Source organism: Rhodnius prolixus, unplaced genomic scaffold (assembly GCF_049639745.1).
Source record: "Rhodnius prolixus isolate KJV_2025 unplaced genomic scaffold, Rpr scaffold_5, whole genome shotgun sequence".
Classification (NCBI taxonomy): Eukaryota; Metazoa; Arthropoda; class Insecta; order Hemiptera; family Reduviidae; genus Rhodnius; species Rhodnius prolixus.
Genome location: NW_027411624.1, coordinates 24,421,514 through 24,446,838, shown reverse-complemented (window position 1 = coordinate 24,446,838; position 25,325 = coordinate 24,421,514). Strand labels below are relative to the sequence as shown.

Genomic DNA, 25,325 nt, shown 5'->3' with positions numbered 1-25,325 from the left:
CGTCAAAATATGTAGATGAAATATTTCCCTTAAATATTTTTGTTATTATTCCCTTTTTAAGTTTTTTTTGGTAGCCTTTATTACTTCCCGTTTTTGCTTATCGTCAATATCGGTTTATGGTATTACTAATTGGTTACTATGGAATTGTTTACTGATCCTAAAGCCTGTTAAACTTTAGTGTGCATTTCGGGCAGAAATTATAGTCTCATCAAAAATGAGCAAGTAATTTTTTCATAATATATAAAAAAAATTGTGATTAAGCTTAGAAATTATTCTCATTAAAAACAAGCAATTCAGTTACTGAGGTTTCATTTTTTTTAGGCCAAATTCAGAAGAAGTACTGATTAAAAGAAAAGATGACGTGAAGAATTCGCTAATTGCATCTCCGGATCTTATTTTTTGTGGCACTTTGTATATATTTCAGTTTTAGTTGCATGGTTATAGCAAAATTACTATTCTTGTAGCAGAAATTTACTCTTTTACTAATTTTGTTTTAAACCGATTGAAGCCGAGGTTAACATTCTTAAGGCACACAAGATTGCTATCGATCGGCAGTGCGGTAATATCACAGACGTGATACTTCCGCGATCCATTTCTAGGATTTCTGGCGATTAAGTCATGCTAGTAGTATTCATAGTTTTCTTATTTTTGTTAAAAACCACTCGCTAGGAGTCCACCGAACACAAGAATGACCTGAGAGAGGAAGTCTATTTAAAGTTCATTATTTGTGTTATGTAATCAAATATTCTTGGGATTGCCTTTTCTTATTAATTCGAAAATTCAAAATTTTGATTTAAAAATGATTTTATAATTACCTCTTCAAAAAAATAAAATAATAATTTAATAAGATTTGAAGAAGTCCACGCGGAAATAAAAAGGTTTCAAACCGCAGGTTTTCAGGCATCGATTTTGTAATTTAATTTTGTAATTTAATCTAAACATTCTTCCAGAATATGTAGCTTCAAAACTAATACCGAAATCTTAATTTCATATTTCAGATCTCAGAAGACAGACAAAAACAATGAAGACAAGAGTGTAATTATCCGTAGGATAGAAGAGTTACACTTATGTGAGAAAACTAGGTATCTCCTAATTTCCTAATCCTATTGTAGTGCTTTAGGAAAATTTATGAGTTATAAAGGGTGAAAACAATACTTATGAAAATTTGAAAATCTTTTAATAAAAAAATTACGTTATTTTTAAAGTTGAAATACATTTTTGTGTTGTTTACGTTATTCAAATTGAAATACGTGCTACACTTTAAAGGAAAAGATTGGCGAGTTTGTGGATAGATTAAAAGGATAGAATAAAGTTAGGGAGATGTTGATGTTTAGAAAGAACTCTACAATAGGTATGTTCCGCTTAGAGCGTAAATATTAGTTCGTGATAAAGGGTAGGTAAGAAATAGAGAGATCTTAATTATCTGTAAATAAGATTTTACATCATTTAAAAAGTACATTTTTAAATCAGCAATTTTATTTTTTAAATGCATATAATTTTTAGGACAAACTTAGCTTTCCTTCGACGCTATTTTATGAAAATCGTAGGTAACTGCTCAAAGTAATTTTTAATTTCACCTTTTTCTAAGTAAAATTATTCCAGTTAGAATAGATAAATTTATTTTCTGAAAAATATAACGTTTGGCCTCGTTCTGTCTTCTAGCTTTGTGCTGCATGTAGGGTTCTGAAAGAATTCAGTTATAACTATGTTAAATGCTTTTCCCTAGAATAATTTCTTTAGGAGACCCAAAAAATCAAACTGATTTTTAGAAAATTAGGGTTACTGTGAGATTGCTCTTTCTCTGACGTGGATTTACCAGTATAGCATTACATCCGTAATTTAACAATTATCCTCTCCTTTACTGATCAATAGGTTATTATTTTTTCAACTGTCTGCTGTAGTTCTTTTTCTTTTTTCAATAGTGAGGATCAGATTCTAGCTGAGAAAATGAAATGCATTTATGACTTTCCTTGCTGGATTGGTTCTCTTTATCCCTTCCTTTTATTGAGTCGACATGCTTGAATACTTCGAAGAATCTCAATGGACAACATTCACTTTGAGGATATATGTCCTTATCTCCCACGCTCATATATCAAAAATGAAATCTCGTTTTTTATTTTCGTAGGCCAAGGTGGTTGGATAAAATTGATTATGACGATGAAGAATCTCCGTTGGACAAAGAATTTCCACTTTTGCCATTATCTGATGAATCAATGGAAATCTATAAAAATTTCAGGTAATTGTTCAAAACTAAAATAAAAATTCATTTAAGATAGTAAGACTTTGCAATTATTAATTTTTTAAGGACACGTTGGAAATCAAATCTTACTAAAGAAGAAAAGGAAACATTATTCGGATCAGATGTTTCGTCTGATGAAGATCTTATAACCGTGCTATGTGATACTTGCAAGTAAGTATCTAATAAGTAGTTTAGGATATTAAACAAATATTGAAGTCACTATTAACAAATCCTATATTATTATTTCGTAATAGTGAGCAATCTGTTGAAAATAAAACCCCCAAACTTAAAGTGGCTGAATTTTTTTATTAGTTTCAATCCAATAAATAATCCGTTTATTTTAAATATTGTTATAGACCTAAAATCCTTTCTAAAGAGAGTGAGCCTAAAAAACGTACTGCAGCATCATTGTTTAAAAAATTTCGAAGTATAAATTTACTTAAAGACTCTAGGTAATTGTGTAATACTATTTTTAATTGCTCTAAATTAATATGCAGTAATCTGTAGTTGAAAGACAATTTTTTGTTTAGGTTAAAATTTGAAAGACAAATGAAATTGGACAGAGCAGAAGAAGCAAAACAAGAAATACAAATGAAACAACCTAGAGATATTCTAAAGAATATAATGGAAGAAGCAATGTAACTATTCGGGTGGATTTCTTTATATCTCGATAATTATTACTGTAAGAGGCATTTAGATTGTCCTTTGTTCAGCAATTTTGCGCTCCTGTGGTTTTCGGGGTTTTATCATATGAATGATACATACGATACCCAACATTAATTTTTACCATCAAGTAGAGGGAAAGAATGTGCTAAAAACTACTTGGTATTAGAGCCTAACAAACAAGTAAATTCTAAGTCAATACCTCTATTCATCCACGCTTTCAGTTCCAAATGCCCGTACTTCATAATAACAAACTTACTTTCAAACTGGCCATTTTGTTTACTTCAGTTTCCTTCCTTTTAACTATCCTTGCCAACATGTTTAGGTCGTAATATTTTTCAAAATCAACATAACAATTTGTTTTTCCATTCAAGCTATACTCTCGACAAGAAGATCAGAAAAGGTCAATAAAAGTACCCTTCTGAAGCGAGAATTAGATAAAAAGAACGAATTTGTAGATAAGTTGAACCTCTTTGAGCCGAAATTTTTTATTTACCTCTTGTGGATTACACATATGAATTACTTATTAGTACTTATTGAAGATATTTCGGCTTAAAAGAATATATATATTCTTATAACATAATATTGTATTATATATATTTTATAAACCTGTTTGCAGTAAAGAGGTGAAGCAAGAAACAAATATGTTGCCGAAGGACTTTGTATTACCTGTTATTTCTGAACATGATGTAATATCTGAAGATGATGAGAATTTGAGGTATCATTCATTATTTTTGATGCCCCTTGTGTTTATATTATTAAACTAATTCTTTTTGAGTTTTGGCGAAATTTAAATGATGGAATTGACTAACATTTATTTTTCAAAGCAAAAGAGATGAATGGGAAGAAGATTTTGATGAAGCTGAAGAGTATGATTTAAGTTCTGATGAAAGCGAAAGCATTTCTACCTGCCTCTTTGCAAAAGACTCGGCCTCTAACGATAAACAGTAAGTATTTCAGAAAGGGCGGTTCAAACTGAATAATACAGTACAGTTGTTTTTAAACTTCGCATTGCCAGCCACCCTAATCAGAGGCTTGTCACTTTTATTTGAAAAACATTTTGGGACTTGCCCGTAAAATGTTAAGTTTGTTCTACCTACGATGAGTTTTGTTCAACTCTGCTCTTTAAATACTGTTTGGAGATGGTCGGTTAAGAGGAAGACGAACTTAGAGGTTTTTGGGATTATACTCGGCAATGTTCTTAACCAATCTGACATACTAATAATATTATTTAAATTACCTCTTCCCCAATTTTATATTGTATTACTGCTTACTTTATATTCTATTGCTTTATAAATATATATAAAAAATATTACTATTACAATGTTGTGCTTTATGATTGTAAGGGCTGTGAAATGTTTTTGAGCTTTGCAAGAGAAGAATTGTGGTTCTCTTCATCACAATGATTGATATTCGTACAACCTAGATGGGAGAGGTTTTTGTTAAACATTTAAATAAAATCTAATTACTATTAACACTAGTCTATACTAGTTGTAAAAAAAGTAAAAATTTGAAAAAAAAAATTTATTTATTTAATTTTAACTATCATTTTCTATAAGTGGCTAACACAATGCATTTTAAATTCAATGTTTATTCAGAAATTAAAAGCTAATTAGGAGGAACAATAGAAGTTTCGTTTTACATGTCCTTTAATTACACTGTTTAATTATTCATTTTTATTTCTTCTAAATAGTGAATCTTCTGAAAATCCTGCAGCTAGTAAGTCTTCAGATGAACTGGTACGGAAAATGTATCTGAAGCCAGAAGAACCAACGAGAAAATGTGGTAAAGCTAGGTGATTATTTTTTATTTTTGTTTTTATATGGCATCCAAATTTAAAATGGTTCTGTTCAAATAAATTATATGAATTTAGATACGAAAATGAATCAACCGCCATAAAAGAAGTTAATCTTTTAGAAAAGCTTGATAGACATGATTTAAAAGAATTGAAAAATTATTTCTTTCCAAAAAATGCAGAGCATCATAAAGTAGCAATGGAATATGAGGTGAAAAACGATGCTAAGTATGATGGTGTTCCACTTAAGAAAAGAGATTTCATGGAAGCTATTGATAATGTTATTGGTGAGTTTAAAATGTGTTCTGTTACTAAAATTCTACTTTTATACTTTGAAAACTGATTTGTTGATTCTACCATTTTTCCACAACATTGCTTTTGTATCATCAGGACAAATTTTCATCATTACGGGTGCAACTTGCTATCCCATTAGCCAACCCAACCTCTCCTTAAATACTTCTGTGTTGAACTTATCTCTTGTTATTAATGGATTTCTAAAAACATGATTGGTGGGTGTTTTCGTGTGTTTGAACTTTTCTTTTCTTTTTCTTTTCTAGTTTTTATTTTCTTATTTGCACAAAAAATGGAAAAAAAGAGAAAAGAACGAAATATGTTAATTTTGTTTAATCTTTTACTTCCTTGATCTAGTTCACGATTCGTCAGCCTTAAATTAAATAAATGTTCCACTAGAAAAATACTTCGTTAGGAAAAAAAGTATATATGATGCTCTACGTTTTGAGTACTATTGGTGCTCTTCAACAAAAGTTTCTGGAAAACGACAACAAAAATGATAAATGTTTTAAGATATCATGGCACAGTAGAAAACAAGAAAAATTTTAATCAAATAAAAAGATAAAATAGTTACAGGTGCATTTAAAGAGAAAATTGTAAAATAATTAAAAAATTGTACATTCAATATAATGTAGTAGTATAATATAATTGTTTAAATAAGTTTTAAAATCAAGCTCATGTATATTTTAATTTGTTGAATATAAATTTCTCGACAAATTTAGTTTTTCTTTTGTTCGTAGTTTTTACCGTTAAATGCTTTAGTAGTTTATGGGTGGGAGTCCAGAAGTAAATTACAATAATTTTAATTTAAACAGAAAATTAATTCCTAGAATAATAGGAAGTAAGCTTTTTTTTATAAAGTTATTTCTTTTAAAGCCTTGACTTTCAATATACAGGTGTCAAGGAATATACACTAGCAGCTGGCAAATTGTTTGAGTCTTTAGAAGCCAATCATGTGCTAAGTGAAGGAGTTTTATGGTGGGAACAGTTTTTGGATTTAATAATTACCTCAAGAACAACCAAAAACCAAAACCTACCATTTATAATTGAAGAAGATCATATAACAAATTTTATTCCATTTTCCAAGGTATGATTTTATTAATCTACATTTTTTGTGTAGCATTATAAAGCGTTTTTACAAACATACCAAAACCATTTTAATTTCAGACTCCTATCATTAGAATAGTTCAGATAGAGTGCAACAGACAATTAACTTATGCTGCTTTATCTAGATTGGGTGAGGTGGCTGTACTAAATGAAAAATTAATTCTTCTGCATTCGTACAGAATTCCAATCAATCAATATAAGTAGGTGTTATTATTAAATTATAAAACTTAAGTTTCTCTAATTGTTACATTTTCTGGGATCCGTGGTAGAATAATATTTTGCAAAATGAAAGCTTCTTAAAGTTTTGTTAAATAAAACGTTTTTTAATTTTTAAAAGTTCTAATAATTCTGTCTTTAAAGTTTTTTGTCTTACCGAGCTAAATTATATAAATGTAAAGACCATATTCTATTTGTAATACTAAAACATTTCTGCGCTAACATGAGGTATATATGAATTGCAACATGTTATATTCTGCTTTAAATTTTTTTGTGTTACTTTTGAGTTTGTGCCGGAAATAAATTACGTTCCGTCAAAACTTATTTGTTCGTTTGTCCAGATCAAAGAAATGTTGTTGGTTGACAGATGCTTGTTACTCCTCACAAACTGAAACACTATTTGTTGTTGCTTCAACAAGATGTCTCTATTTGTACAGTACTTCTAGAATTGTGCACAAATTAATACAGACAGTATCAGGTAAAATATAATATTAAGAAAATGTTAACATATAAAAGATAAATTTCATCTTTTAGTTTATTTTTAAATACACAGGTATATGGGAAATTCCTGAATGTATACAGTATACGGGTTTGAGAAGAAATCAAGCTTTATTATTGATGGGCGATAACAAAGGCAATATTATAAATTATCTCTTTAAACAAACAAATAAGTCTTACTTTAAATTGGCACCTGATAAAGGTGGTGAACAATATTATTTTTGGGACGTAAGTTATAATTTTTTGTTTCTTTGTAGTAGAACTGTGTCTATGAATCTTTTCAGTTCATTTATTTAGTGAAATGCCAAAATTGATTAGAATAAATTGATTGCTAAATCCTGAACTTTAAAAATGAAAGCAGATTTGTGCATTAATGATCAGAGATTTTCTTGTGAAAGCAATCCTAACCGCTCGTTACAAATGGACAACTAGTTTTTCCTTTTATCAGAACTTTTCTAGAGATTAGGAAAATTGTATCGTGAGACTCTTCCGAATATATTTTCATATTAAAAAAAAATTTTTTTACATTACTAAAAAAAGAGACTGACTCACTAATTAGAGCTCTGGATTCCGCGTGGAGATCCCGAAACTGAATCCAGCTGCCTGCTCTCAGATTTTCTTTTACCATCATCTTTTTAACAAGACGCGGATTTGATCTCAGATGACGATAACTTACAATTTTGTCAGTTCAAACAATCGTTACTTTTAATTTGTAATGTTTCATTTTGTCCATTAAGTTCATATTCTTCCAAAACTAAGAACTATTTCTTCATTTTTTTCTGAATACCAAGGAAATCTCGACGCAAATATGTTAAACAATCGTCTTTCTAATACAAGAAAGCCAATCAAGTGCAAATAGTTATTTTTTTAAAGTTATAGTTCAATATAAAGTATCTAGGGAATCTTTTACAAAAAAATGAAGTTTTAAAATGTATACGTATAATAAATGATTTTCAACAAATGAACTCCTTGGTTTAAAAAAAAGAACTGAAAAAAAAATTAGGTAAGATAAAAGAGAAATAACATAGTTTGATAACTTGCAGCCTATTAAAATTAAGGCAGAAACCAGAAAGGTGAATAATAATAATAATAAAAATATTCACATACGCTTAGAACATAAGATGATCAACTAACCTAAATTAGAGTTATAGCATATTTTATTATGAGGTTATATTCAATGGATTTATTCTACAAAATGCATTACAGGACATAATAGAACAAACAGATTGGGTTGAGATATCCGTGGAGAACAACATTCATAACGATGTTATCTTGCAAATAGAATACATTCCAAAAAGTGATTGCATAGTCAGTTGCAGTCTAGACAGTAGGAAGTCTGTAGCTATTAGACATCGACAACCGAATAGAACACCATATATTTTTATTATTGAAAAGGTAAATTTGTAAGCTTCCAAGTAACTAATTTAGTTTTATTATTCGACGTTACTTTTGAGAAAACACATGCAAAATTAAAAAAGTTTTCTGTACTGATTTTCTAATCACTTCTGAGCTTTCTTTGAATTACATCAGGTAGACTTCCTCTTTCTTGTATCCTAAAGAAAATAGTAGTAAAATGAAATTATACTAGTAAGATTAAAATTCACTTCTAGGTTAAAATTAAAACTTCAAATCGTAGGATTATAATGACTAATAATCTGAGAACTGCCAGATAGGTTTATAAACAAACTCTATAAGTGATGAAGACTAGATTTTTAACATTAATTCTTAATTACACTATTTTCGCTTAGGGAGTGAAATGTTTCCGGTACGATCAAAAACTTGGAGTACTTGCTACAGTAAGCGGTGACAATATGGCCAGATTATGGGATCCTGTAAACACGACTAGGCCTTTAGCGTTGTTAAAAGGACACAGAGAACCTGTTCTTGATGTATCATTGGTTACAAGTAGAAGAATAGCTGTTACATATGCAGTGAATAAGGTAGTGACTTAAAATTATGTACTGTATTAATTAATATTTATCATGTGGGATGATTCTGATACTCAATTAGAATTAGGCTAAATACACTGCAAGAATTCTTAAACATACTATTATTCACTTGCTGTCATGTTATTGATCTTGCCAAATGTAATCTTATGGTCGGCCCTTAATCAGGGATAGTTCCCCTTTGGATTCTTCGATGTTAATTATTACATCATAATTCTCTTTTTTAAATAAGTACAAAACCAGAATATCTACTTTGCCCTCAATCAAAATAGATAAAATGCTTTATTAAAATAATTACTAATTACATCATATAAATAGCGTGCAAAACAATACAAAAAGTAAAAAAAAATAATTAAAAAACAATGTCTGCACGGTAAATCCACGCTCTGTAAAGTTAATTTTATTAATTTATTTTTCAAAAATCTTTCTTAATTGTTACGTTATCAAATTAGAACGCCTCTATCTGCCAGGCCTCTCTAACGTAATTTTCTTAGAGCTTCCAATTTTTGCCAATGAGATATTCCATCAATTTTTCCATATTTTATTATTGTACACTTTTAACTTTTGTTACTTCCTTCAAAATGTATATAATGCATTCTGTAAGAAGAGAGAATCGGTCAAATGGCAAGGAAATGCACTCGATCTTTACCTTAAGAGCAAAATAGTATTTATTTGGACACTGTCTTTTGCCGATTAGATTCCCTCTAAATTTGATTATGTTACTAACATTTGTTTGGTTTGTGTCTCCATAGTTCACTTCTTTAAACATCAAATTGTACCTCTTATGAAGCACTTCTTGGATGCGCATTCTTCACATACATCTTCCTTATCATTAATTAAAATAAGATAATAATTAAAAGGGGAAAATTTAAAAAAATGAACTCTACTCCTCGTACTTAACCCCTTCTTGGCTAAGTGTCGCAACATTATTAGGCAACAAAGTATGTGTGCCTTTCTTTTTTCTGTGTTATAGTGCAAAATATGTGACTTTCGGTGGTGATGGGCTTTGGAGTTGGAAATAAATACACCAGACGCTGAACCATGTAATTTGTGAGCAGCGTGTTTTGTTAAGCAACAAAGCTACCATCCGTTTTTTTTGTTTTTACAATTCTCTCCCATAATCAGCATTTCCCTGTTAGATATTTACCTTTTTTTTTTTTAGTTTTATCTGCATGTTTCTGAGAGACCAGAGTTTAACGAAAATTGTATTGAAATTTTGAAAATAAAATAGAAATAAAAACTGAAATTTTAGATTTTTCATAAATTATAATATTGATTTAACTTTTGTTATTTCTTAATAGGAACTGAAAATATGGGACATAGAAACATACGCCTGCCTGCAAACTTTAAAGTTAAATTTCCAGGAAGTGCCATATTCAATGCATTTACTATTAAATATCCGTGCACTGTATCTAGATGTGCGAATGGATTTTAAATCCCACACATTTTCACAGACATCTTCAAAAGCTTCAACCAATGAAAATAGTTATAATTTTCAGTAAGTATTTTTTTAGTCCTAATTTTCGGTAAGTACTTTTTCTATTATTCAGTTTTCCTTATCCATTAATTATTAATTACATTATCTTCATTAAAAAGGCAGAAGTTTCTTCAGTGCTTGGTACGAACAAGATTCGCAATTAAAAAGTTTACTGTTTAGGAGAGTAAAAATACCTTCTCCAACAAATTTTTACACATTTTCATAGTTAATGAAGACTAATAGTACGATGAAGGCTACATATTTAATAGTTTCTCATCTGTTAAAATTATGTTTTGATCTTAAATAGATCATGATAAACTTTTAATTGAATTTTTTGCAGTATGTCAAATTAATCTATGCTTCCAGATATTCGACAGGATTAAGACATCTTATTGTAGTTAATATTAACAATATTAAAATGTTTAAAATAAACTGTGATGCTAAATTGGAAGAAGTAGAGGAAGTCATGTTTGAATCTCAAATTTCTGAAGAAGCAGTTTTAGATAGAAGTGAAAAGTAAGAATATCTTTAATTAGTTCAACTGTCAAGATTCAACTGTGACGATTGCAAAAAAAAAACTTGATTTCAGTCCTGAGTACAATTCTGAAATGGAGTTATTAGAATTTTTTAAGAATACTTTTTTACGGGACGGTGACTTGGATAAACATAGGTATTTTAAAGGGAGAAAGGTAAGTTTGTGAATAAAATTTCTTGTGTTATTAAATTTCAAGAGTGCAGTACTTGTAACAAACACTCTTCCCAACATAGTTCTTAATTCTTTAAGATCCCATTGCCATTCCTTAAGGAGAGCGAAATCTTAAGGGCAAGATTTAAAGGATGATGAACTTACTTCTCAGTGTTGATGACCTTTATTATCTAGAAGTTATGAATTAATTAATAAGTATTGCAAACACAATCAGAGCCTTTTAGAATTAGCACCAGTCCACTGGAGGAAAATGAGGAGTGCTGATTAACGTTGAAGATGTACGAAAAAAGGATAGACATATTAACATTTCGTCGAGGAAGGAGATTTACTCATTAGAGTAATGGATTTCCTCGCAGATTTCTCAGATTCGAATCCAGCTGCTGGCCTTTTGATTTCCTTTTCCTAGAAGCTTCTTAAGGGGCTTCTAGACGATCCATATTCACGTCAATATATTGCACAATAAATTAGTTCACGGCTGGTAATTTCGTAGTCAACGTGTGGAATAATAAAATATTATTTTGCATAATATTCTGACAATCGAATTAGGAGAGAAAGAAACGAGATGGTTGTAGGAATGGTTTAAACAAAGAAATAAGTGCACTCATGAAATCTGTTGAGTGAACGAAAGATTAGTGAATCAAGTGATTTTTTTAAAACTTTTTGCGATTCATTATTTGATGAACTCTTGAGAATGGTTACACCTGAAACTCAAAAAAAAGGATACCATAATGAGAGATGCTAACCCTCCAAGTCAGCGCTTATCAATAAAACTATGTTATCTAGCTACAGGAAATAATTTTGAAGATTTGAATTTTCTTTCTTCATTTTTTTCCTTTTGCCATCTTTTATAGATAAGTACCTACTTAAATCAACACCAGTTGACGCCAACCTTGTCACGACAAGACTGAACCAGATTGCGCGATACAGCCTACAGACGATGCAATATTATTGTACAATTATTGAATTGTTATTGAGAATATTGATCGTCTAGGGGCCACTTTGCAGCTCACTTACCGGGGATAAGAGTTGTCTGTAAAATGAAAAAGACACTGTCAGGAAACCAACAGTGCACTGAGAAAAAGCCCAGGTTGCCAATGACCTCACATATTGATGTGCCTTAAATTGAAAAAAGAAAAATCAACGAAAATAATCTTGTCCTGAAACTCCTTACACAAATTCCAGCTAACTGATTATTGATTGCACTAAAGGCAAAATCCATTAGAGCACCAAAGATTTTGGTGTCCACTGATTACATGTTATTTAAAATCTAAATAACTATAAAACTAAGATTAATTAAATTTAACGAAATGAAACAAAACTTGCAGTAATATAGAAAATAATGTTCATTTTATTATATTTCCACTTTATGTTTTAAAAGTTTTCCATTATTTTTTTAATTTGTCAAGTATTTGTCTCTCGAAGCTAAACTTAAATAACTATACTACTATCCTTCTATACTTATAAGAAATAGGGTATCCAGCCGGCCTTGTTGCATAGTTGTTCTGATATAACTTAATAATTTGGAATAAAAAAAATGAATGCTTTTTAAGGAATATGTGACATTAAATGAGAAAAAATATTAGGATGCCAATGTTTAGCTATATTTGGAAAGAAACAGTCAATATTGCTTTTTACAATTATTCTTCAATAGACCTAATCTAAAGATCAACTCTCCCCTGAATGGAATTATGTCTTAGTTTCAAAACGAATGACTCCTTTCCGTTTTAATGTTTTCAAAAGCAGTACTAGAAAACCGATTCTGTAGAAACGTCAGATTTCAGAGATTTCATATCTCTTCTTTTTTTTAACCGTTAAAGATATACTCGTAAATTTTCAAACGAACTTTCCTAATTTCTTCATTCAATCGAAGAAAAATATAGGTCACATTTATATATCAAAAGGATTAGCCCCTTTTAATATATTTTCATGATTTCATGATACTTGATTTTACTCTATTGATATTGGATTATTGTATAAATCTGAAAATCTTGTATTCTTTCTTTTAATGTGAGGGCCTCTCTTGTGGATTTTATTTCCACAAATGGTTTTGCGTCTGTGCCTACTATGGACTATTGTAAATTCGGCTTTTGGAAATTTCTGTGGCGTCCCTTCTGCACTTGATGTCCGAAGCATGAGCTTATTTTGCACAGTGATCAGGTTTCGTTCCCGTTGATTCTTCCTTTTAAGCTGCCTAACGATTAGTTTATTTTGTGAAAACTGGCTATAAGTTTTCCTTAACGAAAATAGCCGTCTTGCAGGCTTAGGCACTTCAAGCATGATCACTGAGTTCTCACACAACCTTATAAAATGTATTAGTTTAATGTTAAAAAAAAAAAAATCAAATCTAATTCTATTTTGTTGTAGTCTCTGTATGATTTCGTTAAAGAAGGAACGCCACATCTAGCCCTTAAACTCCAAGATGTGGTCGATATTTGAGTTTACTTTGCTGATAAGTTGAAGAAAAACTTTTATATATTTTGTAAGTGTTTAGATTTTGATTTCTTTGTACTTCTCTGCGAAGAAGAAAACAACAATGTGTAATGTATAAAACTTTGTAAAAATTACTATTACTTTTAATTAAATACATAATATTTTCCTTACACAATTCCAGTATTTTGCCATTTTTGGCCAAATTAATGAATATTGAAAAATTTACGCGTATTGTGTTAAACTAGCAATCAGGTAATTTATAATATAATAGCGTTAAACAGGTTAAATAGTGTTCTTATATATTAACCGGTTTAGGGGATCTTCAGCAATATCCCAGGTAGTGACTGGGTTTATCGTCTTTTCCAGGTAAGATGTAATAGCATCTCTGTTCATGAATATGGATTACTCTTGTACTTTAGTAGTTATAATTTTTTTAATTTTTGTAGAAAGGTTTAAATTTGCGAAATAATAGTTTTATTAGATTAAAAACGCTACACCGTTCGCAGTAAGTTTAATAATAAATACATATTTCAACCAAATTTACGCCTTTTTTTTTCACAAAATTAAAACATTGCTAATTCAGGATCAAAGGAAAAGATTAATTATTAGAAAGATAATTTAATAAAACCAAACAACTTTTACTTAAATTTATTTTATTTATTTATTTTACTCATTAAACAGCTCAACAAAGTTTTCCAAAACGATATAATACAAAAAATAAAAAGAGTGAATACTTCAGAAGACATACATTATAATATTGATGTATTATTTAATAAATAATAATTAAATAAATATTTAATTTTATAATTTTTTGTTTTAATTTTCCAATATTTCTTAGTACAAAGAAACTTGGTATAGAAGTGTTTTCAGCTCACTTAAAGCGCGCCCTCCATGTAAAATACAATTCTAAAAATAGCATTTATTTGACAAAAATACATAAGACTTTAAATACATATTAGGTTTTATTAATTTTAATTCACAATTTGGTAAAAAGAAATTTGCAGTTCACTAACATTTTAAATGACACATACATATTGTGATATCTTGTAACCATGTTATAACCTTTGTTACATGAATCTTGTAACCTTCCTCACTTAGCGAGAGTAGTATCAGAAGCAGTGGAATTGAAGTGCTCTAAGCTGTTTTATAATGTTAGAACTGGTTTATCATCGTGTGGTGATGAATGTAAGTCCAAAACCTGTTAGTGATCCAACGAACAGTGTACTACAATGGACAAAATCAGCGATACTACATTAAACATTCAGGTTGTTACAAATCAATTGTAATGCTTATAGTGATATTTCAAAATAGCTTGATTTGAGATATTATAATTATTATTTTTAAAAAATAATACTTTCTAACTAACTCCTCAAAACGAAAGTAGGGATTTAGTGAAGTTTTTTTTTTCTTTCTTGGCTTTCTGGTTTCCCCAATTCGTTTCTATGGAATGAATTTTGTTAACTTTTTTACGTATTGTTTAATCTTTTTAACCGACTAAAAGTTCAATAATACCTTTCTTTGTTTCCCCAAATTATTCTTTGGGAGGGATTTCGATTCCTCCTTACTGTATTCTTTTATCGTTTCTGTTTAAACGACTAGTAGTTTAAATTTTGCATTCATGATTTCCTCAAGTTTTGGAAATGATTTCAAATCTTTCTTCAATCTTTTTAATGTATTCTATATCTTCTCATTTTAATCGACTATAAGTACAAAATTATCATTCTTTGTTTCCTCCAATACGTTTTTTCGCATTGATTTCGAAGCCTTTATGAAATATTGTTCGATGTTTTCTTTTAATCGACTTTTAGTCGTTCATAATTAGCATTCTAGGTTTCCCCATGTAGTTTTTTTGGAATTTATTTCTAAACTTTTTTAATGTATTTTATAACCTTCTCTTTTTATACATTTGTTTTGTATGATTGTTATTACTGTATATACACCTTTTCTGTGGTTTCCTTTATTTTGGTCACAACGATAGCTTACTTTTTTTTTTGTATATAAATTATGATTACAAAAATACCTTGTTTTATTGCACCAAGCATCGAACTTCATTAATACCGTCCTAAAATGCAGAATCCATAAGGTAGTATAATTTTTATTTTTTAGAATTTGTTACTGTATATTTAGTTAGAAGTAGGTATATTGATTAACAAAGTAGTAAGAACTATAAGTGCGATTATATTTTGTTTAATAGCCTGCTGCAATAAAGTGGTAGAAACTACAGTCAGGAGCTTTCTATTTTTATCAAGTGCTTCCGAACTCTGCCAGGTTGCAGGCCAGTAATGCTCAGCTTTCATCTGGAAATGATTACTTCTCTAAGAGTCCTTCTTTACATCCAGCAGCCCGCCGATAATATTAGATGATTCTCATCAACTCTAATCTGAAGAATAAAAATGCCAAGAAAATTTCTACTTACACTACTCTGCCTATGCGGGATTGTCATTCAGGTAGTCTTATCTATTATTTTTTTTATGATCTAAGTATTTCTACCTAAACTAAAACCTTTTATCTGATAAATAATCTATCCCTTTCAATCTCAATAAATAATGTTTAAATTTTTGTAAATTTTGATTAAAATATTGGAGAATGTAGTAGCATTTTGAGTCTAATAAAATTTTATTTTATTTCAATATTTCTTCGACCTGATTAAACTTTCTTCAAAATTAATCATGCTGTATTCCATGTATTTTATAAAAAGAATTTCCTTAAAAAATTAAAATTTTATTTGAAAATAGTTATATTTAAAGGATGTAAAATTTCAATTCAATTTTTTTAAACATATTTACCAATTGGAAAATAATATAATTTTCTTGGAAAGAATTCATTTATAAAACTTTTAATTTAACATTTAAAACATTTATTTAAATATACATATCAACCCTGTTACCTTTAATCATCAAATAACAGTATTATGCATCCAAATTTTACCTTTTCTCGACAATATTAATAATATTTCTAGTTTTAATAAAATCTTAAAGTTTTTTTTTTGTTATATTTCATGGAAAAAGTTGCAGTTTCATTCAAAAAACTAAAAAATAAATGAAGAATTTGAAAATGATATCTAATGTTTTAGACAAATTGTTCAGGTTGCCTTATGTACTATTCCGTATGTATCAGTATTAGTATTACAGCAGAAACAAACTTAAAACAAAACAAAAATCTCGTTGAAATTAGAAAAGTTTTAATTTTTGTTGAAAGTAAGTTTAAATTTGATTGAAAAATTCAACGTCAAACTGCAAATGAATTCTGAATATCTTTACAAATTATTTTTATGTATATATCAATGCTTAAGTTTATTAATGTTTTTCAGATTGAAAACAGTCAATACTGTGATCCAATAACTTCAAAACTGTCCATTAACTGAAGTAGAAATGGAAAAGACGTTGAGGAAACATCGATTAAATGAGTAAGTACAATCAACTTTTCTTATGAATCAATTACTTAAAAAATTGCATATTTGTATCACAATCTTATTTATTAAATGATTTTTTGACGTAAAGTGAAAATAAAAAGTATTATTTAGTGAAGAATAAATAAAAACCTTTAATTTGAAAAAATAAAATAATTTATTTGCATACCTATTTTTTTTTTACATAGACTTCATATTTTACATTGTATTATAAAAAAAAATACATATGAATAAGTTTATACAAATATAATTGTTATAAAAACGTTAAAACCCAACAAAAAAACTTAAAATAGTACAGAAATTAAGGTAAAAATATAATAAAAATGGATGTTAAAATTAGTTAGTATAGGCTTATGGTAGGTATAATACGACACAGTACATTAAAAAACACTTTATTATATATATCAATCACTATTCTAACATATATGAACAATACAACACGGCAACACACAAGCGTCTCTTACATATCTATATGCATATTACTTGTTACCAACCCAACTAATTCCCGCCAAATAATAACCCAATAATTAACATTGCATACTTCGATACTTAACTAAATTAGTTTATTAGTTTGGATAATTAGTTCCAAAAATATCCGTCAGAGAGCGCCACTTATCAGACAGGTGAGAAAATAGTTCCAAAAGTAGCCACCAGGTAGCAGTGCTGTAACCTTCTATATATACAGCAACAGCGCAAATTCTCGTCAGTACAACTTGAGTAATGCAGGGGATAGGTCACTCTGTCTCTCCAAACATATCCTCTAGTCTAGTCTAACATCCATCACCTCTTCTCCTAAAGAATCATGAGTGAGGGGGATGTGGCTTCGACGGTTCTCACCACCCTCTACGTTCTTGGGGAACTATCTCTAAGAAAAATAGAAATTCACAGTTTCAATATTGTAGAAAGGTTTAAATTCTATCAAAAATTTAAGGATTATTTAAGTTGTACCATTAATTCTTTATTTTAAAGTACTTTTAGCATATCAATGAATCAAGTTCAGACACTATACTAATTTTGTATTATTGTTATACAGTACGTTCATCCAGCACTTCGCTGACTTGCAGTTACCCTTTATGATCGATCACATTACATGTACTCCGTACATGTCCACATAAGTTAAGGTGAATCGCATACAATATCGCATTCCTGGAAAAATCTATCCTCGCAATCTTGCGGGACTTTTCATTCAGGTAATTAATTATATCTTAATTAAAACGTTTACCATTAAATTGAAAAAAAGGAAAGAATACTTTTTCAGATTTATTAAGTCTTACTTCGATTCTGAATGGAAAAAGGTTTAATATCATCATTAAACATACCAATATCATTTAAAGTAGTTTCAAAATGTATTATTAACTTCATTGTCAATGAGAATTTGTAGCATTTATCTTAAGAAGTACCTAATTTGATTTAAAACATTAAATAGTACTTTAATAAAATGTAATGTTTGCCAAAAAAAAAAAATTGTTACAATTTAATTGCTTGCTTATTGAAATCGGGACAAAAAATACTTAACTAAAAGCAGTCACAACTGGCAAAGCGCTCTATCGGCAAGCTCAAGAACTATTCAGCAAATAGTAGTTCGCAGGTCTTTCACTAGATCGCATAGGTATGTAGAATTCGTGTCTTTAATTTCATATAAAATGTAAAGTTTATTATAAATTTTGTTAACATTTAATTAATTTTTGTTTTGTGGAAGTCAACATGTTACTGTTTCAGAGTAAGTAAAACTTACGAATAAGTTGTTTAGGTATTCTTAGAGATTACACGTAACGAATAAACGTTTATTTACATTCCATTCTCTTTGAATAATATCCATTCCTACTCGTATTTTAAAAAACTAATTGTCTATTATTTTGTTGCTTCTGAGAGTACAGATTATAAAGATTCACTTCTGAAGGAATACTTCAAACGTAAATTAATATGAACCATAAGTTAGCTTATGAAGGTCGATTCTGTTTGCAATTTTCGACTTCCAAATGATAAATTTGTTAAAATATATTTACGTATTTGTAAATGAAATTCAAATAGTGTATTGAGTTTTAATGTATTTTTTTTATCCTGTATCCAGTGCGTTCGTCCAGGGCTACTTTTTTGGCCATTCGCTAGCTCGTTGTTCAGATCATCTATCATCTAAAATGTGTACTACAAACTCTAAAGTTGAATGTCATCCATTCCTGCATTACAATGTGAGCATTCTACCATCAGTGTCTTACACAGCTGGGTAGTTTTCAGTTAATACATTCAGGTACCTTTATTTAATACTTCCAAAGCATGTTGAAGTAATTTTCTTTTTTGAAAAGATACTTAAAATCTTCTTTTTTAAGTTGGAATGAGAAAAGTTTAAATTTTGTTGAAAGGTTTTAATTTGATTGAATAACACAATGTAAATCGTTCGTAGTGTTTATAGCATTTGTTCATCAATTGCAACTATTTTTCATTCAACTCTAATCTTTTTCAATCAAATTCGTTCACTTTAAAGGGTATAATGTATCTTTTCATAGGAACTTAACATTTTTTAAATTTAATTTCAAGTAATTCCAACGTAAAGTAATTTAAGTTTAAATAATGAACTGTCAGCATGTTTTAAAATGCTTCGAATTTATTCTTAAAGAATGACCCGTTTAAAAGATTTAAGCTTTCCTTTCATTCCTGTAAGATAAAAATATATCTTTAAAAGCAGTTATTTGTAATTCATTGAATAGAACGCTTTTTTATTTTTATTTTTTATTAAAAATAGAAAATGTGTTACTAGCAGGACAATAAAGAACAACCTTCAATTTAATAAAAATAATATTTTTATTTGCATATTTTTTTTTACATATACTTAGTATTTTATAATCATTTATATGAATAAGTTTATAAAATACAAAAAAAAGTGTTAAAAAGTGTTTAAAACAAAAAAGAAAATAAGAATTTAACAGCAGATGTAATTTAGTATTTCTTCTCTTTATTTTCAGTGCTTTCATCAATGGGACCTTTAATCTGAAGTAATTACCTTTGGAGGTCCCTTACTTTATGTCCAGTAAGCAGCACGTCTGCACATATTTTGAGGGGATTCGCATCTATTTGTGCAGCAGACGTTAAGCTAAGTAAAGGAGATGTACCTACCACTTTATATATTCTGTTAAGGTACTGTTATCCACTATTTATTTTTATTGCATACTAATCTATATATACATTCTAAATAAATAAGTGAATAAGTTTTACTAAACATAACAACACGGTAGCTTTATTTCTGTCAGATTTAAATTTTATTTAATTTAAATAAAAAATACGTTTTAAAGGGTAATGCATGTTATTTCCTCGCTTCTTTCATTACAGTTCAATACTTTTGAATAGTAATTATATCGTTACGAACTCAAAATGTATATTAGGATATATATTAAGATATATAATGTATATTTGATTTCATTCTTATGAAACTTAATACACGGTTGAGTAGATGTAGCATTTATTCAAAGCTTTTTTTTACAAGAACAACGTAATAAATCCTTTATTTCATTGAATGAAAACAGCCAATTAGTAGAGTACTGCCTGTCAAATAAAGCTGAAAAAAAAGCATTTGGAAATATCTAAATATAACATCTGTCTGATGCAAATGTGCAACTTTTGTTATGAATTAATTGCTAAAAAAAATTATTATTTAGATATTTGCAAAATGCATGTTTATGTCACACTATCTTATTTACTATAAGATTTATTGACTTAGAAAAAAATGTATTATTTAGCACGAGAATTAAGAAAAACGTTTAATTTTTTAAAAAATTATTTATTTCATACCTATTTTATGTTACATAATCTTAATATTTTACATTCTACGATAATGAAAAAATACATATATAAATTAATAAAATACAAAGAGAAGTGATAAAAAATTTTAACTTTCGATTTTAATTTGTTTCTTTGTTTCTTCTTTCTGAAAGATATAAAAGTATCTCAAACTAATGGTTGCGTTTTAATTCGTAGAGTCATGGAATAGAATGTTTTCAGATTGAAAACTTGCAATACTGTGGAGTAGTACCTGTAAAACCATCTATCAACTGAAGTGGAAATGAAAAAGACGGTGAGAAAACATCTATCAAATGAGTAAGTACAAACAACTTTTGTTATGAATCAATTGCTAAAAAAATTTAATATTCAGATATTTTTAAAATGCACGTTTGTATCAAGTCTTAGGTATACATCAAATGACTTTTTGACTTAAAGTGAAAATAAAAAGTATTATTTAGCAGGAGAATAAATAAACTTTAATTTATAAAAAAAATTATTTATTAGCATGCCCATTTTGTTTTTACATTGACTTCATATTTTACATTATATACATGTTATAAATTAATAAAATACAAAAAGAAGTGATAAAAAACGTTTAAAACCAACAGAGAAACTTAAAATAATAAAGAAATTGAGGTAAACAAAAAAAAGTAAAAAATTAGTTCCAAAAAAATCCGTTAGAGGGCGACACTTATTAGACAGGTGTGAAAATAGTTCCAGAAATGGCCACTAGGTAGCAGTGCTGTAACCTTCCCTATATATACGGCAACACAGGTAATTCTCGTCAGTACGACTTGAGTAATGCAGGGGGGAAGGTCGCTCTGTCGCTCCCAAACATATCTATCTAGTCTAGTCTAACATCCATCACCTCTCTCTCAAAGAATTATGAAGTGGGAGATGTTGTCGCTTCGACGGTTAATTATTAAGAATTAAATTTTTTTTCCATTAATATAACTGAATTAAATTTTCCAAAATACTTTATTTTATTGTCAATTAGATTTATTCGTTTATGAAAAAGAAATTAAATTTTTAAATTCTACGAATATTACAATTTTTAAATAAAATACCTTTTCCATGAAATTTAAGTTTAAAAAAAAGTTAGAATTCAATAAAAGAAGATTTGATATTAAAAAAAGTTTAAATTGGCCGAGTGAGAGTTACATTTGATTAAAAATGCATGCATTCACATCGTTGATTATTTAAATCAAACATCAACCTTTTTTTTTACTAGAGAGAGAACATTAATTATTCCGATGAGATGAAAAGTTAAATCATCTTAAAAAAGGTTTTAGTTTATATTGTAATAATTTGAACGTACTAAATAGTTGATAAGATTACCTGAAGAACATTTCCACAGTCCAAGTAGTAGGTAGATTTCCTTATATTCTTCAATCTCCAGATTAGAATAATAAAGAATCATCCAACATTGGCCAACTTGCTGTTAGATGTAAAGAAAAACCCATACATGTAGCTTTCCAATGAACACTGAGCATCACTAGGCAGCGTTAGAAATGCCAATTGATGAAAGCACTGGATGGATAATGATTAAAGAATAATTCATTATCACTTTCCATTTTATTCACACTAAATGAATTATTCAAGACTGGCTTCAGAATTTTATCTATCAACTTAATTAATCTATCGAGATTGGATTAATCACTTAGGAGTAATGATACTACCTCATTTTGATAAAATCATGCATGTTACGTATAACTACATACCTTTTTTTAAAATAGATTCCCAACCTAATTTGCTGGAATGTTAACTATGGATTGATGTTTTTACGTCTTTTTCACTTGGGTTTCCATTGATGACTAGTTTTGGAGGCAGTACTCTTGGTATCCCCAGTATTGATTCTGAAAATCATTATTATAATTTAAATAATGAAATGTTTATTGAGTTATACCTAGCATTAAGAAAAAAATGTGTAATAATTTATGTATATTTTAAAAATTAAATAAAGAAGACTGTAATTAAACTAAATAATTTTTTTTAAACCTAAATTTTTTCATGCAACGATAATGAAATATATTTTAAAAAACACACATTCCTTAGGAAAAAAATTAATTTCATTGGGAAAATATAATTACATAATCTACTAGCATTATGAAATTTTTTTTTGAAAATTAATTAAAAATTATAAGTTCGACTAAAAATAATTCTATGTGATTGGAAAATAATTTAGAATGAAAAATTTAATTAATTTCAATTAAATTACTGCTATCTACAATCAACTAAAATTAAAACTTCTTTCAAATACAAAAAAAAGGAATAATTTGTACGAAAAAAAGTATTAATTCTTGTTATAACATGCTGAACATAATAAATAATAAGATGAAAGTTACCTGGATGCGAATAACTTCACATTAATGGTAGTGCTGCTGGAAGTATAGAAGGACCCTTAAATATTCATCTCAGGTTAAAGCTAAGGACTGCAAGGTGACAAAAAGCCCACCGATGTTACCACAGCATGAAAAAAAAAAAAAAAAAATTACATTAAACATAAGTAGGAGTAATACGAATTGCATTCACACTACATTAATACTTCACTCAAAACATAGAATTTATCAGTTAAACTAAACCTTTTTTTCAAAAAAATGTTCTCTTTAATTTCTTAAAATAACATTTTATAGCATTCAAGATGAGCCTATTACTAGAAGAAGGTACGACTAATTTAATTACACATACTTCTATAACAAAATAAATGAACTTGCACGAAATAAACCTAGAGTTGACACGTTTAATAAACAGAGTTTTAAGAATTTACTTTTTTTATACGAATAAAATCGAATTAAATCTTCAAAATTACTTGCCAATTAGGTTTATTTGTATAAAAAAAAAATTAATTCTTAGAATATTTAATTTTATAAATAAAATAACTTTTTCCATGAAATTCAAGTTAACAGAAAAGTTAGAATTCAATAAAGAAAGAATTATTATTATTGAAAAGAAGTTTAAACAGGCTGAATAAGAGATTCATTTGTTCAAATATGCTATAGCATTCACAGCGATTATTAACTTTATTTATTTAATTTCGATGGAAAGATTAATCATCACGAAAAAGGTTTAGTTTATAACTAATACTTTGAATGTACTAAATAATGGATAAGATTACCTGGACCTATGTGGTAGGTAGATTTCCTTGACTTCATTATACAGAACACAACGAATGAGAATCATCCAACATTTGCCGTCTTGTTGTAGGATGTAAAGAAGAGGCCATACAGGAACTTTTTTAATAAACAGTGAGTATGACTAGGCTACAACTTGCCGGGGTTGGAAAAACCAATGGATGAGTGTAGGTGTATCGTTAAAAGAATATCCATTAAAATTACTGTTATGTTTATTTTATCCCAGACAAGTTTCGAAATTTCATCTATCAAAATAGTTAATCTATCGAGACTGATTATTCAGTTCAATAACGAGACTTCATCATCACCGACGTTCCCGTCTCTTTCTATTCTACACTTGCTAAGTGAGAAAGGTTATATGGTGGTTATATGTGCCATTCAAAATGTTAATCGTAATTTTTTTTGCAAAAAAAAAAAATGAAATTAAAATTAATGGAGGCTACTACAGAGTTTTGAAAGTTTACTGAATGTATAATGTTTTAATATTGTAAAGTTGGAATTTTATTTTTGGTTGTTGAAGGGGGGTGCTAATTTAAGCAAAAATCACAGAATTATACTTCTTTCATGTTTTTCTGAAAAATAATTTCTTTTTAATGAAATAATGATGAATAAACGATTCAAATAATATAACAAGTGAAAATAAGTAAAATCTTGAAAAAAAACTTTATAAGAGTAAACATGCTAGCTATTCTTAATTGTGTGTTAGGACATTTACAACTTCTTAAGACAAAGTAATTAATATAATCAGAATATGATAGCTACTATGGCGAAAACCAATGCAAAAAAAAAAAAAATTGGATAAAACTATCAGAAAAATAATTCCACATAAAGGATGGTCGTATACTTCCTTAACTTCTAATTAAGTTAAGATATTACTTATATATATATACACTGGGCCAAAAAAGTCTGTGAACACTAACCTAAATTTTATTACTTTTATTATTATCTTAGTAGAAACTTCTTTTATTTCCAAATGAAGTATACTATTCGATAGAGGGAAACCAGAGTTTTCATTTTATATTCAATCTTTTATTTTTGTTCAACAGGAATATCACAATTACATGTTTAACAAAACAACACCACACACGAATGAAAAAAAAGTCTGTGAACAGCTGCATAAATGTGTAAAAACATTAAGATAACAAACAGAAAAGCGATTGAATAAAGTTTCAAAGTTCTCTAATGTATTGTAGAAACCACAACAGTCAGTTTTGTGAATAAATAATCTAATTAGTATACATTTAACCACTAATATGGAAGTTCCCAGACCAATTCGTGAACTTATTGTGAGGTTGCGAAATGAAAGAAAAAGTATTCGAGAAATAGGGAAGATAGTTCAAAAAAACCCTTCAACGGTGCATAATATTATTAAAAAGTACGAAAATTACGAAAATGTGATTAGTAGGCCACGCAGTGGGCGGCCACCAAAACTTAATTCCTTTCATAAACGATTCATTTCAAGAAGAACCCAGGACAAGCGCTCAAAAAATCAGTCAAGAATTATCAAGTGATTATGGTGTAAGCGTAACACCGCAGACAATTAGAAATAAATTACATGAATACGATTATTGCGGTCGAGTCCCAAGGAAAAACCTTTTATCAATAAAATAAATCGTAAGCGCCGATTGGATTTCGCGAAAGAA

The 25,325-nt window shown here is 28.6% G+C and overlaps 1 protein-coding gene and 1 long non-coding RNA gene across 8 annotated transcripts; one reads left to right on the top strand and one right to left on the bottom strand.

The window, feature by feature from the left end:
• The first annotated feature begins 79 nt into the window (after window positions 1-79).
• Window positions 80-20,816, top strand: LOC141458095 (uncharacterized). 7 transcript variants are annotated; one of them, XM_074135667.1, is made up of 27 exons: window positions 80-218; window positions 322-411; window positions 999-1,082; window positions 2,126-2,236; window positions 2,306-2,410; window positions 2,596-2,691; window positions 2,770-2,877; window positions 3,522-3,620; window positions 3,730-3,849; window positions 4,596-4,697; window positions 4,776-4,984; window positions 5,885-6,075; window positions 6,156-6,295; window positions 6,653-6,789; window positions 6,865-7,037; window positions 8,016-8,204; window positions 8,558-8,749; window positions 10,057-10,253; window positions 10,599-10,748; window positions 10,822-10,921; window positions 13,303-14,633; window positions 15,563-15,815; window positions 16,679-16,774; window positions 17,811-17,967; window positions 18,849-19,025; window positions 19,738-19,909; window positions 20,747-20,816. In XM_074135667.1, exons 4-21 carry the CDS (start codon window positions 2,214-2,216, stop codon window positions 13,372-13,374), a joined length of 2,403 nt encoding a protein of 800 aa, XP_073991768.1. In that variant the 5' UTR covers window positions 80-218; window positions 322-411; window positions 999-1,082; window positions 2,126-2,213; the 3' UTR covers window positions 13,375-14,633; window positions 15,563-15,815; window positions 16,679-16,774; window positions 17,811-17,967; window positions 18,849-19,025; window positions 19,738-19,909; window positions 20,747-20,816. The 7 variants fall into 7 exon arrangements, with proteins under 7 accessions (XP_073991768.1, XP_073991767.1, XP_073991765.1 ...); XM_074135666.1 differs by having other exon boundaries at window positions 322-911; XM_074135662.1 differs by having other exon boundaries at window positions 87-222; window positions 20,771-20,816.
• Window positions 20,817-21,629: 813 nt separating this feature from the next.
• Window positions 21,630-23,660, bottom strand: LOC141458106 (uncharacterized). The gene is made up of 3 exons (XR_012460746.1): window positions 22,897-23,660; window positions 22,273-22,407; window positions 21,630-22,081 (listed from the first exon to the last, which is right to left on the bottom strand). It is a non-coding gene; the product is annotated as an uncharacterized lncRNA (long non-coding RNA).
• Window positions 23,661-25,325: the final 1,665 nt, after the last annotated feature.

What these genes read in the sequence shown, in the direction of transcription:
- LOC141458095 (XM_074135663.1), top strand. An exon ending in GAAATCTATAAAAATTTCAG is followed by an intron (nt 2,237 to 2,305) that starts GTAATTGTTCAA and finishes TAATTTTTTAAG; the next exon opens with GACACGTTGGAAATCAAATC. An exon ending in GAAAATAGTTATAATTTTCA is followed by an intron (nt 10,254 to 10,598) that starts GTAAGTATTTTT and finishes CTATGCTTCCAG; the next exon opens with ATATTCGACAGGATTAAGAC.